At 45.1% G+C, this 20,110-nt stretch overlaps 1 protein-coding gene across 1 annotated transcript in view; it reads left to right on the top strand.

Moving 5' to 3' along the window:
- The window catches only part of rps6kal (ribosomal protein S6 kinase a, like), a 69,041-nt gene extending 50,441 nt beyond the window's left edge, over positions 1-18,600 (top strand). The window contains exons 18-23 of the mRNA XM_079480220.1: positions 539-697; positions 11,214-11,375; positions 11,473-11,549; positions 11,662-11,779; positions 17,031-17,171; positions 17,250-18,600. Coding sequence (XP_079336346.1) covers positions 539-697; positions 11,214-11,375; positions 11,473-11,549; positions 11,662-11,779; positions 17,031-17,171; positions 17,250-17,378 — 786 coding nt within the window. The 3' untranslated portion in view covers positions 17,379-18,600. The remainder of the gene's footprint in view (positions 1-538; positions 698-11,213; positions 11,376-11,472; positions 11,550-11,661; positions 11,780-17,030; positions 17,172-17,249) is intronic.
- Positions 18,601-20,110: the final 1,510 nt, after the last annotated feature.

Here is a 20,110-nt window from a genome sequence, read left to right as displayed (position 1 = left end):
GTCCTAATGCATTACTCCCGTTAAAATCAATGAAGATGTCAGAACTGGAATTATCCACCTGTAGCCACAGATAGTCCCTGGGTATGAAAGGTATAGCAGAATCTCAACATCACATTCTAAAACGCTTCAAATGCTTTAATCTCAGATAACAACTGCTCAAAAATAATAACATATGGTAACCCGAATGCTGCAAATAATTTTGACAGGTACAGTTTAATATTACACAATATTAAATATAAATATGTCTTTCAATAACACCTGACATATCCACAAATGACTAAACCTAATTGCCTGTCCCTGGTATTTGAACAAGAAAAACGAAGTGTCAAATCTTAATACTTTACAAGTATGGTAAAAAACGAATTCTTCATTTAAACGTATATATTGAGTTGCCTTTGCTATACAGACCACATCTGAAGACAAGGCTAGGTTTTGGTGTGGAGGGTAAAATAATGAAAAATGCCAGTTAGTGTGCTGTGAAAGTATATGAGATGTCCTTACTAATTTAGTCAAACAAACCTGTCTGTGTGTTACTCAGGTGTATGACGAAGGGCGTTTTGTGTATCTGGTGACGGAGCTAATGAAGGGTGGTGAACTGCTGGATAAGATTCTCAGGCAGAAATTCTTTTCGGAGCGAGAAGCCAGTGCTGTGCTGTACACCATCACCAAAACTGTGGACTACCTGCACTGCCAGGGGGTAAGACTATACCACATTTACATAATTGTGTACAAAATATGTCAAAAAAATGAGCTTTACCACCTCGGTTTCCATCCCAACGCTGATCTTACTGTTACGATTTGGATACTAATGTAATGTACAAAATTATTTTGATTAGGTTTACTGAGGGTGTCACTTCTGCTCAAAATCGCTGATAGAGACGCTAGTCTGCCAGTAGTCAGATCGGCATTTGAGCAGCCTGATCACAGCGTGTATCCTCAGGCAGGAGGAACAGTATAACTGCAGTGGAACTGCACACCTCCAGAGACATGCAGGTGTGAATGTAAAACTCCACGTATCATACATACTAAAAAGTAGTAGTAAAATCTGTGGGCCAGGAGAATATATAAAGATTATAGAGCGTTCGGTACGGTTTTGCACACTATTTACACTTGGTATGAAGCATGTTCACAATTCTTTCGTACCAACTAACATTTTGAGAATACGAACATTTTCATGACTACAAAAATGGGTGTTAAAACCACTTTACGAACGATTTACACAAAAAATCGCTCTGTTCTGGTTTCATGAATGAGGCCCATTGAGTCTATTAAAATTTTCGCAAGAAGATGGACAATTGGGTTCTTGTGGGTGTTGTGGTTGTTCAGTTTGTTATTGTTATTGCTGTAAAGTTAACTGTTGTTGTAAAACTGGCATAAAGTGATGCGCATGTGCATGCTCTGAAAATGCTGTGTTATGTTCCGTTGTTGCTGCTGAAGTTTCTGGAAGTAAAGTAGCGTCCTGCCAAAGTCCTGTCTGTCTGCCTTTTTCCTGAACATAACAGTTGGCGACAAGGATGGCTTTATCCCTACCTCCTCCTGAGCCATTTCTGTCCCAAACTGGTGAACCTGTTGTGCTGTGGGAGCGCTAGTTTGTGTCATTTGAGACGTATCTTGTTTCTGCGGGCTTGCATGAGGTCTCGAATGAGAGGAAACGTACACTTCTCGTACACTCTCTCGTAGTAGAGGGATTACGGATCTTTCAGATGCTAGAAGCAGCGAACTCATTCTCTGACGTTGTTACGAAATTAAAGGGATTTTCAAAAATTTTCAAAGGCGCATAGCACACTGTTAAAGCACTTTCTCTATTAATTAGAGACCAACTTATTAAATACGAATAACAAAACGAGTCGGAGAGTGACTGCTTATGGAAGATAAGCTTACGTTGGATAAAGCTTTCCACTTACCACATCAGCAGGTCCCCAGACTGCCCAGCTATTGGCCGGCCAAAAATCTAGGCCCTGTGGTAAGCTTAATCAATGTGCGGTGCAGCTAAAAGACTATTGCATTCCACTGCTTCTACACACCGGTACGAGGTGTGACTCTGATGTGGACTTACAGCCATCTCCTCTGAAGCTCTGTAGTTAAGCTGTCGGTTCATTATGGACAAAAACGTCTGCTAGAGTTCCCGTTCTAGATAACTCGACAGGGTTCTAATATTCTGGGTCTGGACCTGTTCATCAGCCTTGCGTTTTCTCTGCACGACAACAGTGGAGTAACTATCCTTCAGGTAGACTCTCCATGGCAGGCACAGATTTCCGTTCTATTCAGTTGCATAGGCTGCCTTTCTGCTTTTGCAGAGACTGTTCAGGCTCTTGTCCTGTCCAAACTGGATTATTGCAATGCGCTTCTGGCTGGACTTCCTGCTTGCACAATCAAACCTCTCCAGATGATCCAGAATGCGGCGGCAAGAGTGGTCTTCAATGAACCGAAGAGAGCGCATGTAACTCCGCTCTTCATCAGGTTACACTGGCTCCCTGTTGCCGCCCGCATAAAGTTCAAAGCTATGCTCCTGGCCTAAAAGACCAACACCGGATCTGCACCATCGTATCTCCACTCGCTAATGCAGATCTATGTTCCTGCCAGATCACTGCGGTCTGCAAAGGAACAACGACTAGTGGTACCATCCCAAAAAGGAAAAAAGTCACTCTCCCGTACCTTCTCTGGATCTGTTCCACATTGGTGGAATGATCTACCAGCTGCTACAAGATCAGCAGACTCGGTTGCCATCTTTAAAAAACGCCTAAAACGCATCTCTTCCGTCAACACTTCGCTGATTGTTTTTTCCTAATTCTCTTCCCTTTACTTCTTTATAAAAAAAAAAAATTACTAACCTCACTATTCTTAGCTTTTTATACTGTGCTAGGCTTTAATGGACTAGTTTGATGCACTTATGTATTTTGTTGCCTTTGTTGTTATAATTGCTTCCAATGTTTCCTCATCTGTAAGTCGCTTTGGATAAAAGCGTCTGCTAAATGACTAAATGTAAATGTAAAAATGTTCCCCCCCTCCCTGGACCCCTTCCAATTTGCATATCAATCCAAGTGCTTGACCGATGATGCCATCGCCACTGCCCTCCATGCTGCACTCAATCATCTGGACAAAAAAGACTTGTACGTCAGAATGCTGTTCATAGACTTCAGTTCAGCATTTAAAACAATCATCCCTTAACAGCTCACTCACAAATTGGTCCAGCTGGGACTAAACACTTCGCTGTGCAACTGGCTGTTGACCTCAGACAGTATGGGTGGGCAGTCACACATCTAGTGCCAACGCACTTAACACGGGGCCCCTCATGTGTGCTTAGCACCCTCCTCCACACACAGCTGACCCACGACGACTACACTCCCCCACACGATAAATACATTTCGTTGCACTGTACTTGTATGTGTGTAATGACAATAAATTGAATCAAATCAAATCAAAATCAAACGACTCCAACCTCTTCAACAAGTTTGTGGACGACACTACTGTGCTGGGTCTTATTAACAACAGAGATGATACAAACTACAGGAGCGAGGTGAGCCACCTGGCCAGGTGGTGCAGTTACAACAATCTCTCTCTGAATGTCAAAAGACGAAGGAGATTGTTGTTGACTTCAGGAGAGTACACACTCAGCATGCTCCTCTGACTGGACTAACAACACCACAGCACTGGCAAAGAAAGCACAGCAGTATCTCTACTTCCTCTACAAACTGATAAGAGCCAGAGCCCTAGCCCCCTTCATGTGTACCTTCTACAGAGGCACCATAGAGAGCCTTCTGGCTGCATCACTGTGTGGTATGGCCACTGTCTTACCACAACCCCCGGTAGGATTCAGGCTTCATTGTGTAGGAGCAGAGTCTGACCAGTCTGAACTGACTGACCAGGGACTGTAGCTTGGTCTTCTGTATGGGGGACAGTTGCTCTCTCATTCGTACCACCGGTGGCTCGTGCCAGCTGGGTTGGGGAGGGGACCCACTTCTTGAGGAGGTTGATATGGAACAACTGTTCTTCCCGGCGGCCAACTCTTGTCACCAGGCTGGAACTCTCGAGGCTGAGCAGGCCGGTCATACAATCGTTGTTGGGCGCGCTGGGCCTCGACGAGATGTACTTTCACTATAGGCATCACTCTGTCGATTCAGGTCCACATCTGTTGCACATGTTCTATTACACTACGGTGAGTCCCGGGCAACATCTAACAGCCTGCAGGGTTGCCAGCCAAAGAGGAGTTTGAAGGCTGTGAAGCTGGTGGACGCACGTAGGGCAGTAGTAGGTCCCAGTCGCGCTCGTCCTCTGCCACCACTCGTCGGAGCATTCGTTTCAGGGTCTGGTGTAATTGTTTCACCAGCCCATCGGACGTCCGGAGCTGTTTTATCTTGAGCATGTGGCAGAGGTCCGCCATCACCCAGGACATGAATGAGTTCCCTGGTCAGTCAGGAAAAGAAACTCTTTGGCTATTGCCTTGAAGGTAGCCTTCCATAGGGGCAGGGCTTCCGTGTACTGGGTGGCATAATCTACAATGACGAGAATGTGCTCGTGTCCCCGGGCAGACTTCGGCAGCGGCCCCACCAAGTCCATCCCTATGCGCTCGAAGGGCACCTTGATCACCGGGAGAGGAATGAGAGGCCTGGGGGGAGGATACTGGGGCGATGTCTGCTGGCAGATGGGGCAGCTCTTGCAGTATCTCTTCACCTCTGCCTCGATTCCGGGCCAGTGGAACCGGTCTCTGATCCGCTGGGTCGTGTTAGCAGCTCCGAGATATCCTGCCATGGGATGGGCGGGAGCCAACTCCAGGATCATCTGGGTTTTGGATTTGCTGACGGCAGCCCTGCAGCGCTGGGGAAGGGCCCGTAGCAGCCGGTCGATAACGACCCATTCTGCAACCTGGATTGCGGAGGGCTCCTCTGTCAGCAGCCAGAGGTGTCCCAGGCGAGTCAGCTGGGCAGCCTGTGCTCTCACGGGAACATGCTCATCGCAGGACCATTGATGGAACTGCTGGGCAGCGCTGACGGGGGACAGTCCGATCCTGGCTAGGATCTCCCGCTTCAGGGCGTCAAACGTATGGCGGTATGCCTCGATATCATCCTGAGCCGTAAGCTTAGTCAGGAGCTGATGGGCGGTAGCTCTGGCATCCGGCAACGGCGCCCGGGCAGCCGCGGTCTCTCTCAGCATTCCAATGGCTTGCTCTGTATGGTCCTGTAGCTGTGCCAGTTGTTCCTAAAGGTGCTGCTGGCGGGTTACTACATGCCCGCATTCTCCACCAGTTGTGGCGCGCAGATTAATGACACGTTGTGGCATGCATAGACTAGACAGACACAGTACTTCAAACTTTTTAGCCCCAGAGGGTGATTTAATGTGAGACACAACGAAAGGGTTACAGGTGAGTGCAGCTGTGGGGAAGTTAGCTCCTCGTGTGTCCCCAGGATTAAAGGTGGTGCTCGTGCCTCAATGTTGAAAGTGGTGACGTATCTGTGGGCTGGTGAGCAGTGCCTGGAGATCGTAACTCGCTGGTCTCTGTTAAAGGGAATAAAACACACGTTAGTCATTCAGGTATCAGTTGAGAACAAGCTCACCCTTTCCTCTTCTTCCTCTGTTTATAAAGGGTGAGCTTGATAGGGACCAGATGGTGACGATCTGCAGGTGTGGCGGCTTGATATCGCCGTTGCCTTGACGACGCTGATTGGCCACTGGCCCGCTCGTCACACTCCCCCCCTAAGCGTTGACGTGGTATGGAGGCTCGCTCTGTATGGAATTAGGGGGCACTGGGGGGGAATTTGTGCCCCTGACCGTGACACCCAGCCTCACCACATCCGGGATAGACCATCGGCGTTGCCATGGGAAGCCCCCGCGCGATGTGTGACCGTGAAGTGGTAGTCCTGGAGCGCAAGGAACCACCTGGTCACCCTGGCATTGGAGTCTTTGGCTTTGGCCATCCAGGTCAACGGTGCATGGTCTGTAACCAGGGTGAAGCTCCTTCAGTCTGGGGCGTGTAGGATGGGCGAGGAAGAAAGAGCCTGTTTCAGGGTCTGGAATGCTGTCTGGGCCTCTTGGATCCAGTCGACTTTCTCCGGCTGCCCCTTCTTGGTCAGGTCAGTCAGGGGGCTGGCTAGAGAGGAGAAAGCAGGGATGAAGCACCTGTAGTATCCGGCTAACCCGAGAAAAGCAGGCACCTGGGTCCAGCAGGATCTTCCGGAGCCTCATGACATGTTCTTCCCACGTCCCCGAGTGGATAACCAAGTCGTCTAATTAGGCACTAGCATAATTTTGGTGGGGCCGCAACAGAATGTTCATCATGCGTTGGAACGTGGCAGGTGCCCCATGCAGTCCAAACAGCAAGACCCTATATTGCCAATGGCCCGACGGTGTACTGAAGGCCGTTTTCTCCTTGGCCTCCGGAGAAAGGGGTACTTGCCAGTAGCCCTTGGTGAGGTCGAGTGTTGAGATAAACTGTGGCTTTCCTAACCGGTCCAGGAGTTCATCCACTCGGGGCATGGGGTAGCTGTCAAAAGTGGAGACCTCGTTGAGGCGCCGGAAGTCGTTGCAGAACCGCAATGTTCCATCTGGCTTTGGTACCATTACGATCGGGCTGGACCACGGGCTACGTGAGGGTTCGATCACCTGCAGATCTTTCATCCTGGTAATTTCTTCCTCAATAGCCAGCCGACGAGCCTCAGGGACTCGGTAGGGCCGCTGTCGGACGATGACTCCCGGGGGTGTCCGAATCTTGTGTTGGATGATTCGAGTCTGCCCGGGTCATTCGCAGAATACGTCAGAGAACTGACGGACCAAGGTCTCTAGATCGCCCTTTTGGTCTGGGGAAAGCTGCTCGCCCACGTGAACCACTGGTGGTTCCGTCGCAGCGAATTCGGCCATCTGTTGTACCACTTTTTCAGCAAGTTCACGTGGTAGAGCTGTTCGAGCTTCCGTCTGCCCGGCTGACGGACCCGGTAGTTGACCGGCCCGATCCTCTCGACGATGGTGTAGGGGCCCTTCCAGGAAGCCAGGAATTTCGAGGTAGCAGAGGGGGTCAACAATAACACGCGGTCATCCGGCTGGAACTCCCGTGGCTGAGTGGGCCGGTCATACAACCGTTTCGGGGCGCGCTGGGCCTCGAGCAGATGCTCTTTCACGAGTGGCATGACTCGGTCTAAGCGTTCTCTCATCTGTTGGACGTGTTCCACAATATTCCGATGAGGCGCGGGTTGTTGCTCCCAGGCATCTCGAGCTACGTCCAGGAGCCCCCGAGGTTGGTGGCCAAACAGAAGTTCAAACGGGGTAAACCCGGTAGATGCCTGGGGTACCTCTCTCACGCCAAAGAGCACGTAGGGAAGCAAGAGGTCCCAGTCACGCCCATCCTCTGCCACCACCCGCCGCAACATCCTCTTCAGGGTTTGGTTGAACCTCTCGACTAACCCGTCCGTCTGAGGGTGGTATACCGAAGTGCGGAGCTGTTTCACCTTGAGGAGGTGGCAGAGATCGGCCATCAGCCGGGACATGAAGGGGGTCCCTTGGTCCGTCAGGATCTCGGAGGGGATTCCCACCCTGCTGAATAGCATGAAGACCTCTTTGGCGATCGCCTTGGTGGTGGCTTTTCGAAGAGGGAGGGCTTCCGGATATCGGGTGGCGTAGTCGACGATTACGAGACTGTATTCATGAGCACGGGCAGACTTCGGGAGGGGCCCTACCAGGTCCAGGCCAATGCGCGAGAAGGGTATCTATCATGGGGAGAGGGATCAAGGGGCTAGGTGGAGGTCGTTGCGGGGACGTCAGCTGGTTCCTCATTTAAGAGCCACAACTGGGCGAGCCTCGACAGCTGTGCGGCCTGCGCCTGAATTGGGAGTTGTTCGTTGTACGCCCACTGCGGGAACTGTTGCGCCGCAGCTACCGGTGATAACCCCACCCGGGCGAGGATTTCCGCTTTCAGCTTCTCGTAGTCCTCTTGATGTTGGGTGGTGAGAGCGAAGTATGCACTCTGTGCCTCGCCGGTCAGGAAGGGAGCCAGCAGCCGCGCCCAATCGCCTTTGTCCCAAGCCTCTCTCGTGGCGATTACCTCAAAGGTGTGGAGGTATGCGTCGATATCATCTAGCTCGGTGAGCTTGGTAAGATGGTGGTGGGCGGTGGCACGGCCGTCTGGGAGGGGGACCCGTGCTGCGGTGGCTTGCATGGTTTCGAGCTGGTGCTTCAAACGCTCTTGCCGGCGAGCGAGCTGTTCACTGAACACATGTTGCTGGGCGGAGATGTCCGTGAGGCGGTGAATAATTTCTTCCATCTTCGTCTAAACTCAAGGAAGAGCGGAGAGAGAGAGAGCGATTTCCTACAGACGGGGAAAAAAAACAACCACCAGGCAGGTTTTGTTAGAAACTGTCCCGTCAATATGCCCGCATTCTCCACCACTGTGGCAAGCATAGACGAGACAGACACTGTACTTCAAACTTTTTAGCCCCAGAGGGTGATTTGATGTGAGACACAACGAAAGGACAGGTGAGTGCAGCTGTGGGGAAGTTAGCTCCTCCTGTGTCCCCAGGATTAAAGGTGGTGCTCGTGCCTCGATGTTGAAAGTGGTGACGTATCTGTGGGCTGGTGAGCAGTGCCTGGAGATCGTAACTCGCTGGTCTCTGTTAAAGGGAAAAAAACACGTTAGTCATTCAGGTATCAGTTGAGAACAAGCTCACCCTTTCCTCTTCTTCCTCTGTTTATAAAGGGTGAGCTTGATAGGGACCAGGTGGTGACGATCTGCAGGTGTGGCGGCTTGATTTCGCCGTTGCCTTGACGACGCTGTTTGGCCACTGGCCCGCTCGTCACAACGTACACAGAAGTGGCGAAACACAACCCCAGAGGGTATCTTATTTTAAATGTCCGTAGGGACAGGAAAAAGAAAACGGGCAAACAATGTCTCCCTGGCCACGGCAACACAGTCCCGGATTTTATCCTTGGGGATATCCGGGTTATTCGGCTGGCGGCGTCCTGTGAGTCATCCGACCCTTGAGAATTAAGAAAAAAGTACAGACGTATCAGGGTTATTGCCTGTATGGAGCTTGCTCACCGTGGCTTTTGTGTTTCCCTGTTTTATAGCTTCTCTGATGAGCCCCTGATGGTTACGAGTGGCAGGTGTGCCGCTTCAATCTCCTCCATCCCCATGACGAGGCTGATTTCACATAGCGGCTGAAATTTTTTAGTCGCCAAGTCCTTTGTCCAGCTCTATTATCACAGCTTTTGTCAGGTCTGGGCATGGACCCACTCTGGTAACGTTGGAACAATGAGACAAGACTGGCTGAGTGTAGAGTACTGTTCTGCACCCTTTGATGCAACAAATGCATCAGTTGTTATTGGAAGTTTTCCTTGTTACGCTTGATCTAACTAGTGCAGCCTAAACCTTATATATATATATTACGATAGTTTTGTGTATGCAAGATTAAAAAGATGCCTCTTTAGTCTACATTTAAACGGACCGAGTGTGTCTGCCTCCAGGACAGTTCGGGGAAGACTGTTCCAAAGTTTAGGCACTAGATAGGAAAAGGATCTGCCGCCTGCACTTGATTTGGAAATTCTACGTATTACCAACTGAGAGCATAGTGCAAGTGAAGGACTGTAATTCAAGAGAAGTTAACTCAAGAAATGAGGAGCTATCCCATGCAGAGCTTTATAGGCAATAATCAAGATTTTAAAGTTAATGCTATGCTTTAAAGGTTACCAATGCTATGTTGACAGAACCGGGCTTATATGCTCATACCTTTTTGTACGTGTAAGAACTCAAGCTGCCACGTTTTGGACCAGCTGGAGTTTTTGTATAAGCCTGCAGGGCAACCACCTAATAGTCCATTAGTAATCTAGTCTTGATGTTATAAAGGCATGAATTAACTTCTCTGCATCTGGTGGTGACAGCATATGACGTAGTTTAGATATATTTTTAAGATGGAAAAACACAATTTTACAGGTGTTGGCGACCTAGTTCTCAAATGACAGAATACTATGTAATAAACCACCAAGATTCTTTGCTGAAGATGAGGGTTTTATGGAACATCCATCAATAGTTAAGCAGTATTCTTGGTTGTTACGTATGGCGGTTTTTAGTCCAATAAGTAACACTTCTGTTTTGTCCGAGTTCAGTAATAAGAAATTGTTATTCATCCACTTTTTTATATCGACTATGCATTCCACTATTCGATGGAATTGCTGTGTTTCTTGAGGCTTCGAGAAAATATAAAGTTGTGTATCATCAGCATAACAGTGAAAGCTATCTCTGTGTGGCTTTATTATATGTCCTAGAGGTAGCATGTATAATGCGAAGAGCATAGACCCTAAGACTGAGCCCTGTGGTCCAACGTACTGGACTTGCGTTACACCTCATTGTTTATTGCTACATATTGAAAACGGTTGGATAAATAAGACCCTAAACCATTTCAAAGCTATTACCTTAATGCCGATATAATTTCCGAGTCTATGTAGGAGCAATGGTGTCGGATGCAGCACTAAGATCAAGCAGGACCAATAAGGAAATACAACCTCGGTCAGACACCAAAAGCAGATCATTTGTAACGCTGATCAAAGCTCTAAATTCAGACTGGATTCGAAATAGGGCTGTAATTATCTAGTTCTCCAGGGTCGAGATGGTTTTTTTGACAAGGGTCCTTATAACAGCCACCTTATATGCTTAAGGCACATGTCCTAGTGTCAGAGATGAGTTAATAATGCTAAGAAGAGAATCTATAATTTCTGGGAGCATCTCTTTCATTTGTAGGTATAGGGTCTAGCATGCATGTAGTTGATTTAGATGATCTAATGAATTTAGATAGTACATCGTGATCTATGGCAGAAAATTATCGCAATTTCTCCTTAGGGATGCTGTATTTAGTTGTTTGTTCAGTGGGTTTCACTTCTGGTTGCATAGTTATAATTTTTTCTCAATCAGGGGTAAGGTGCCTTGCTCAAGGGCACTTCAGTCATTATATTTACATTTATTCATTTGGCAGACAAAATATTTTTATCCAAAGCGACTTACAAGTAGTTTTCTACAGTGGCACATTACTGCAGAGCAATCAGGGGTAAGGTGCCTTGCTCAAGGGCACTTCAGTCATGACCTGCTGGCACTGAGATTCAAACCGGCAACCTTCTGATCACAAGCCCAACTCTCTAACCACCAGGCCACAGACTATCACTTTTCAACAGGTCAGGTCTGCCCTCAAAACTCTTCCAGTTATTAAAAAAAACGATATCGTTCATGTGACCTGATACAGGTGGTGCACAGAGATCTTAAGCCCAGCAACATTCTCTACATGGACGATTCGGGGAATCCGGATTCTATACGCATCTGTGATTTTGGCTTTGCCAAGCAGCTCAGAGGAGACAATGGGCTGCTGCTGACACCCTGTTACACCGCCAACTTTGTTGCTCCTGAGGTAAGGAATCGACTGTACTAATTTGTACCCCATAATACATGAATGTTAGTAATTTGTGTTGAACTCACTATTCTTTGTTGCCTATGCTGTTTTGTAGGTACTGATGCGTCAGGGGTATGATGCTGCCTGTGATATATGGAGTCTTGGTGTTCTGCTGTACACCATGCTGGCAGGGTTAGTGTGACCTCAAAGCTAATTAAGGCTTATGGTTGGTTGCTTGGTTGATTGAATGAATGAAAGTAAAAAATGTTTTGCTTAAGCAATTATTCACTCAACCTGTGTGTAGGTACACCCCTTTCGCCAATGGACCCAATGACACCCCAGAAGAGATCCTATTACGCATAGGCAGTGGAAAATTCTCCCTTGCTGGAGGAAACTGGGATTCCGTTTCAGACTCCTCAAAGGTATAAAAAAAGTATATTGGGCTATTGCAAAGCCCTGACCTGGTAGCTATGCTACATCATGATCTTATTGGTAATTTCAAGATCACATCTAAAAAATCCTGCATAGAGCTGTATATAGGTGTTTATGCATCTGGCAGGCCTGGTTATAGTGTAATCTGGCATAGCCAAATTTTGCTTCTAAAACATTACATTTACCAAAGATTTCCAAACTTAACGTGTGGGTTGTCCAGATCACAGAGAGTTTGCTCCAAAGAGTCTATTACCTTGCACTTCTCCAAAGGTTTATGACCAACATCTATCCAGGGGTATCCAAAAGGCCCATTTGAGACCAACAGTCTTATAAAACCTCATCACTTCCTTGCCCTTCTGATGTTAAATAAAATAAGTTCTCTAGGATTCAAAGAATATTCCATTAGGGAAGCATGACACTATCACTTCAAGCTGGAGTGAAAAGACACAACACAAGACACAACACGTTTGTCCTGTGTAATTTCACTTACAGAAAACAACCTTTATGTGTTTTTTTAAGCACATGGCCTGTTTTTCTACTCCGTTAAAAAAATGCATGACGCATTTGTTCAGGGTCCGTTCGCTTATAAAAATTTATTTGTACGTGACCTTTATAGATTAAGCGGAACTAGTAGCTTAGTTGCATTTAAAGAGTTTGTTTACACGATAAAATATTCAAAAGCTTTTCCATTGCGTTTTTGAAAAGTTTAACGCACACACGACTGCATTGTCAAAACGATCTGCATTTACATGGATCCAGGAAAACAGATAAAAACTATGTATTGTGCATGCCATGCAAGTGGAAGCCCCAGTTGCGCTATAAATAAACCCTACTTATTTATACACTTTGTCGGCGTGTGTGTGTATATAGTAGTGTGCATATAAATAACATGTCTCTGCTGGTTGTTTGTGCAGTTTATCTACTTTTTTCTGGAGATGATTATAAGCATGTCGAGTAATACCCCAGTCAGCAAATTTCCTTTGGTGCAGATCTGGACCAAATAAACTGCTGACCTGTGGCCCACTTAAGAAAGTGTTCCCAGGCCCAGATCTGGTCCACATCTTCTTAGCCACAGCAGTGAGCCATAATAAAGAATGATGCATTTACATGGACAAATGTCATTTTTATGGACATATGTCATTTTTGTTTGGTTCAGTAAAGGACCCGACCGGCAATTTATGTGGCCACATATAGACTAGAAGTCAGAATTCTCCCAGAATTTAACCCTATTTACACGAGATAATTTTTTAAATATTCAATAAACACTTTCAAACAATATTAAACACAAAACACAGATTCACAAAAACAAATCTTTTTATCACAGATTATGCAAAAGCCATTTTAACCCTCTTGCAAATCAAACATTCAACTACACAAAATATGTTCTAAATCATTTGCTTTTGTTATGTTCTACATACAAATATCGTCTCGGTTACGTATGTAACCTCTGTTCCCTGATGGAGGGAACGAGACGTTGTGTCGAACCGACAGATGGGGTTTGCCCTTGAGAACCTATCATCTTCTGACTATTTTGAAAAGGCCAATGAAATTGGCGAATGAAATTTGCATGCCGGGCTCCGCCCCCGGATATCCGGGTATAAAAGGGGAGCGGGCGTGCTCATTCATTCACCTTTTGTGCTGAGGAGCCTGAGAGCATCTCGTGACTGCTGCAGCGGACGGCTATTGTTGTGGCATGAAGGACACAACGTCTCGTTCCCTCCATCTCTCGACGTTGTGTCGAACCGACAGATGGGGTTCCTACTGGTTCCTAGGCGAGTCAGACGTAAGCGCTGTCGCGAGATTGTAACCTTCCAGTAGGTAGGCAGGGGTCCCAGAGCTTTTTAGAAAAGATGAGTAGCCCCTGCCCTCGGCCATCTCAGATGGCTCCATTGGCGAGAGCTGTCCGGTACCGAAGGAACCCTGGGTAAGCGCTATTCCCTCAATGGGGAGGTGCGGAGGAACCCTGGGTACTGTCCGGTACCGTAGGAACCCTGGGTAAGCGCTATTCCCTCAATGGGGAGGTGTGCCACGCTCTCCAGGGAACTCGTCTCTGTAGCCAGTGCTGAAGCGGTCTCATGTGCATCAACCCGGGGGGAATTACCCCAACCGAGGACGCCATGTGTCCCAGGAGCCTCTGAAAAATTTTCAGGGGGACCGCAGGTTGCCGCCTAAAGAGGTTCAGGCAGTTCAGCACTGACTGTGCGCGTTCTCAAGTCAAGTCAAGTCAGCTTTATTGATATAGCGCTTTTTACAATTTTCATTGTTACAAAGCAGCTGTACAAGAAAACATTGACTATAAGTAAAACATAAAAGGTTATGGAAGTCAAAACACAGGTCAAATATCAGACACACAATAAATTCCTATACACAGTGTTAATTAATTAAGACAATCAAATTCTAGCAGCCCCCCCGGCCAGGCAAACAGTGCAAAACAGTATGCAAACGGTGGCGAGGAACCCAAAACTCCATTGGAGGAGAAAAAAAACCTCAGAGGGAAACCAGGCCTAACCAGGGGATTCCAGTTTCTCTCTGGCAAAAACTGCTGCCTCTGCACAAGCTCGACAGTGCTTGCACAACAAGGCAAAATAAACAAAGTTAGATTTAAAATTATTATTAATAATCTAATAGCGACTGAAGTTTTGTAGTGTCGCCACGTCCTTCGTCCAGCATTTGTCAGGTCTGGGAATGGATTGCGCCCTGCCCGCTCCGGTAACCTTGGACTGCATCCTGCCCGCTCTAGTAACCTTGGAACAATGAGACAAGACTGGCTGAGAGTAGAGTACTGTTCAGCACTCTTTGATGCAACAAATGTATCAGTTGTTATTGGAAGTGTCCCTGGTTCCGGTTGATCTAAATAGTGCAGCCTAGATCTTTGAAATATATTTATTATGATAGTGTAGTGTATGCAAGATTAAAAAGATGCGTCTTTAGTCTAGATTTAAACTGACAGTGTGTCTGCCTCCCAGACAGTGCAGGGAAGACTGTTCCAAAGTTTAGGCGCTAGATAGGAAAAGGATCTGTCATACCCTACTACACTCCTACACCGCATCAAGAACCCTGCGTTCAGCAAACGAGCGGCGACTTGTAATGCCTTCTCAGAAGGGCACTAAATCCCTTTCCCGCTCATTCTCCTTCACTACTCCTTCCTGGTGGAACATTCTTCCCAATGCGGTCCGGTCAACCACATCTCTCACAACCTTTAAAAAACTACTTAAAACACACCTCTTCAGCGAATACTTGACAGACATATGAAAAAAAAAACGTACACTAACCATCTTCTCTCAACAGGTAGTGTTCTAGCTTTTGTTGAAACTAGTAACTTTGTATTAGCACCTATCGTACTATTGCTCTTTGTATGACATATTGCTTATTGCTCCCCGAACTCTTTGTAAGTCGTTTTGGATAAAAGCGTCTGCTAAATGACTTAATGTAAGTTGATGTGTCCCACTGTGTGCCATGTCTTAAACATACGGGGTTCTCATGTTTTCGTTGTTATCTTAGCCATATCACACAAAAAAGATGTGAACCAATTGAACATTTCTAATGTTCAGCCATGCCATATCTAGACCAGATGTGACAGATGATTTTCACATTTCGCCCAAATCTGCTTACTATCTGGGACACCTTCGTATGACGCCATCGTTTTGGAAAACACAGCCATCAGAGAAACGATAATGCCGTCGTTTTTAAACAATTCCACTTTGAGAACCGTTTTTGTTTTCAGTCCCCCAAAAGGCCGTATTCGTGTAATTGAACCGCATAAATCGTTTTCAGTTTTTTTGTGTAAAAACAGCGCACTTTCTCCTCACCAGCTTTAAACAAAACAATAAAACCTCAGCCATAACTTAAAACAGACTTCATTAGTGTTAATAGTCCAAAAGTGTCCACTCAAGTCTTTGCAATGTGTCTAAAAAGAAAAGTCTTGGTGGGGTCTCAAGACCATTGTTTATGGTCTTTTGTCCTGTCTTGATCTCAGACTTGGTGGTCTTCTTTCAAGACCATTCAAGAACACGCTGTGTGAATAACATTAAATGTACTGGTGCGTTGTCTGATTTAATAATCGACCGGCAATGTCCACTAGTCGTCAGTATCCACAGGTGTGTTGCTTGTGTAACCAAAACCAGAGCTAAAGAAGCAGCAGCTTGTTGTGAACGTTGACAGAGAAGCATTAGCAGTGATGGCAAGTAAACAGTAACCTTTTTTGCAGCTTGTGTTGTTAAATACAGAAGAACAAATTATTTACTTCGATAATTCATTCAGAAATCTGTGTTGAGTAAACGAGTAAACGCAACATTATTGACGTTTGGTCTGCTTGAACCCCTCATTCAGGTAAAAAAAAACAATCACTGAGTTTACGGTCTGCATTGAATTCACGCGTTGTTGGAGAGGTGCAATATAAGGCTAACAGAAATGAACAAATACAAGTATGCCTATATTAATAATAATGGAAACATAACCTCTTTACCACAGTAAATAGATGGTCTGATTGACAGACTGACAGAGTTTTTACATCATGCTTCTGTTCCTTTAAGTATTCCTTGCACACTGTTTTTTTTCATTCATGAATAGATTTTCTGTATAAAACCAATTTTCAATATTGGGGAAAATATTGGAAAATCCAATTATTGGTCAATCTACAGCTGTAAGTGCTAGTGAAACCGGCTTCAATTTAAATCAAGTTGAGGTGGCTTTATTGTCATTCCGCTATATGTGGGGACATACATTGGAAAAAAAAGTAATGCGTTGCAGGTCCACGTTGTTATACATTTATTATACATTTATACATTATAAACTTCCACATTTAACACATAAACTTACACATTTGAGCTTTACATAAATCGTTTACATGCATACGTTTGGAACTAAATATAACCGTGTCTAAAACTATTAGCTTAACTGGGTCTAAACTAATTAATAATCTAATAGCATGCTCAAGCTAGCACACTAGCATAGTGGTCCAAAACACGCTCGAGCCCACCTCTTCCTAGCGGGCCAGGGCATGGTTGGCAGCGTTCACACAAGTCAATCGAACCAGGCTTTAGGTGTCAAAAGCCCTGGCACGGTTCCATTAGGATGTGTGAGCAGGCCCCAAGTACACATTTGCCTACAAATTACACCTAGTTGAAACATAAGTATTGTAGAGTGTGTTGCATATACACTTTTCACAAGCACAATTCAGCTTTCTATCAGAACGCTCAGCATCTTTCCACTGTACAAAACTCTAATGTGGTTTGTTTGCAGGATCTGTTGTCTCATATGTTGCATGTGGACCCTCATCAGCGATACTCAGCAGAACAAGTACTAAAGCACACATGGATTGCCTGCCGGGAACAAAACCCACACTTCCAGCTGACCCGCCATGAAGCACCTCATTTAGTTAAGGTACATTACACATGAGAGCACACATTTTTTGTTTTTGAGTTTACAGAAATAATAATTGTGTGATTATTTCTTCTGTAGGGAGCGATGGCAGCCACTTACTCTGCACTGAATTACAAAACCTGTAAGCCAGTTCTCGAACCTGTAGCTGCCTCAAGTCTGGCTCAGCGCAGAAACATGAAAAAGCTGACATCTACAGATATGACGTGAACAAAACAATTTCCAGCTCACTGTGTCCCCCTCCAGATGGCCCCACATCCATCTTAATTTATCACCATATTCCTCGAGTACTACACAATGCTTCAGGGAGTAAGGAAACCATTCAAACTTTTTTTGTCGTCTCTCTGGTAAAGTAAAAAAGCACCAGCTCTGTCCCTCTAAAGTGTTTTGCATGTTGGAATGTTCTTCCCTCTTCACTAAATAAAACTGTGAATGTTTGGGTGAATCTTGCAAGGTGTCATATTTTAGTCAAAGAGACATGTTAAACAAATCAAATATGTGTAAAGAAAGTACAGTTGAAAATATATTCACCCCGCCCCCATTCTCATTACTGTTTCATATCATATGATACCGTATTACTGTGTTGTACTCATTAGTGTAATACGTATGAAAAGGACAGAAAGGAATTAATTGGAATTTGAGCTTGAATTGAAATTCTCTAAATATCTTTGAAAAATGACGTAGTTGCATTACAATAATGAGAATGCTTTGTTGCATTGTTATAGATTTATTTTATGAAAATATGTTTTTTACATGGATTTCATTTTGACAATGCAACTGTGTTGTATTACACTGGGCTACAGCTCAGAAAAAGAAATACTCCTAGCTGTCAATAAACTAAACTAAATCTTAATAATGATCCAGTTTTGATTTTGGGGGAGATGTGACCCAGGCATTTCATTACAGAACATATAGTTTTCAGGAGATTCACCCAGTTAGTGTCCTGTCAGAGGAATCATGCTAGTGTTACCTGGTTTATGTCTTACATGTCAATCAAAAAAGTACTTGGTGTTACAGTACATGTTTCTATAGCTTTATGTAAATAAATCCTCTATTGTGTTTGTGTGGATCAATGAGCACATTTGCACTGAGGTCGTTGCTTCTGTGAAACGTTCCCTCTTTCTCCTTCTCGTTCTCTTGTCTCTAAACCATTTCTGACTTTTGTTGAATAGAAAGTACACGAGTAAGAAGTAAAGAAATAAAATTATATTTATATATTCTGAAGAGTTGAATGAATGTACATAAGATTGAAACCATAAATAGGGCTAGACGGGGAAGATCTCTTTCCTCCAGAAAAGGGGAAATATTCCATAAAAATATTTAAAGACATTGTGAAAATTGTATTATATTGTATTTATTTCATTTGTTTTTAAAATATTTTCTTTCTAGTTGTGTACATATTACTGACATTAAAGAACATTATTGACATGTTTTTTCTTCGTGCTTTTTGTCAAGTGAAAAGTAATTGCAGCCATAGAATTTCAAGTGCAAAGGCAATTCCTTTGAATTTGTCAGATAGGATTTTTTTCACAAAACTGCAAGAACTGCCACAAATTCTGTGTACAATTTCACAGAGTTTTTTTTAACATACTGACTGACAAACCAGCTAGCCAAAATATTTGACTGTCACGTAACATCAACGAATCTAATGACTAAACGTACGTTGTAGAAACCAGAAATGTGAAATTCCTGGATTTGTCACCTCGACGTAACCTTGTAATGAAATTTACCTGCACTTTTCACGTTATGACACAGAATGGATTAAAAGCTTTGTGTTGGGGACCAGTTAGTCAATAAAATCGTTTATTTAATATTCTTTGGGTGGACATGCAATAAAAGTAATTTAACGTGTCCTTATTTGCTGTAGTGCGTTTCACCACTGTTAAAATGTTGATTTTACTATTAGCTAATAGTTTCCACTTAAAACCAATACACAACACTTTTGAGTGCAACTTTTACTAAGGCTTAATCTTTGGCAAATCATCTATACTATTTTCATATATAAAGTACATGTTCAGCCACTTGTAAGCATTTTGCCTGTCCCATGTCTCATTGTAATTAAATGTTTCTAAAATGTTAACGATTCAAGGCAGACTGCCAGTGTTACAGCCATTTTAGAATTTAGAAGATTTGGTCTTAGTGACTTTCTTCACTACTTCTAACGTCTCACTGGTTTTGGAGGAAGTTTTCACATTGTGCTAAAACTTTTAGGAGTCCTAAAATTATGACAGACACGCCCATTATTTTTAAGAGTTTCTCCAAAATCTGCAAGTTAGGAGCTACTTTTAGCTTTAAGATGTTTTGTGAATATGGGCCCTGATTTGCAGAAGCGATAACATCAACTGACATTATTAACTCTACACATTATCTCTTGGCCACAATTTTTTTTTTGGCGACAGCTAAGCGAGGCTGCTTCGCAGAGGAGGAGTTGAAGGTGATCTTCAACGGCTGCCTCGCAGAGCTGCGCTGCCAGTCGGAGATGAAGATGCTGAGACCCCTGGGCTTAACGGATCTTGTTTGTTGGATTTGTGATCGGGATTCGCCCTGGGTCTCGGCACGCCTCGGCTCCATGACCCCATTGGAGCCAATCCCTGAGGGTCTCACCCTGAAAGTCGGGTTGTGACCACTGCTGCACCGTCCACTTCGCCTTCTGCAGTGTCTCCAAAACCAGCTAGCCTCCGTGGTAGGCGTGGACGGAGGGAGTCGTGGGACTCCCCATCCGACTCTTCCGGAATGGAGGTAACAGGGTCCCCCATCGTCTCTCTACAGCCGGCGACATGTTCTCTCGGCCGGTCTTAGAGAAAGAGCCGAGGAGGAGGTCGAGGTGTCCTGTCCTCAGCCGGTGCCTCAGCCTCAAGCTTTCTTTCTCCTTGGACACACCCCGCTCCCTGGTTCTTCCAAGTCCCCGACTGTTCTTGCTACCACTCTCCCTGTGTAATCAG

This window comes from Barbatula barbatula (genome assembly GCF_947034865.1).
Source record: "Barbatula barbatula genome assembly, chromosome: 18".
Taxonomy (NCBI): Eukaryota; Metazoa; Chordata; class Actinopteri; order Cypriniformes; family Nemacheilidae; genus Barbatula; species Barbatula barbatula.
The sequence above is the reverse complement of the archived record's forward strand: the minus strand, read 5'-3'. Positions and strand labels throughout refer to the sequence as shown.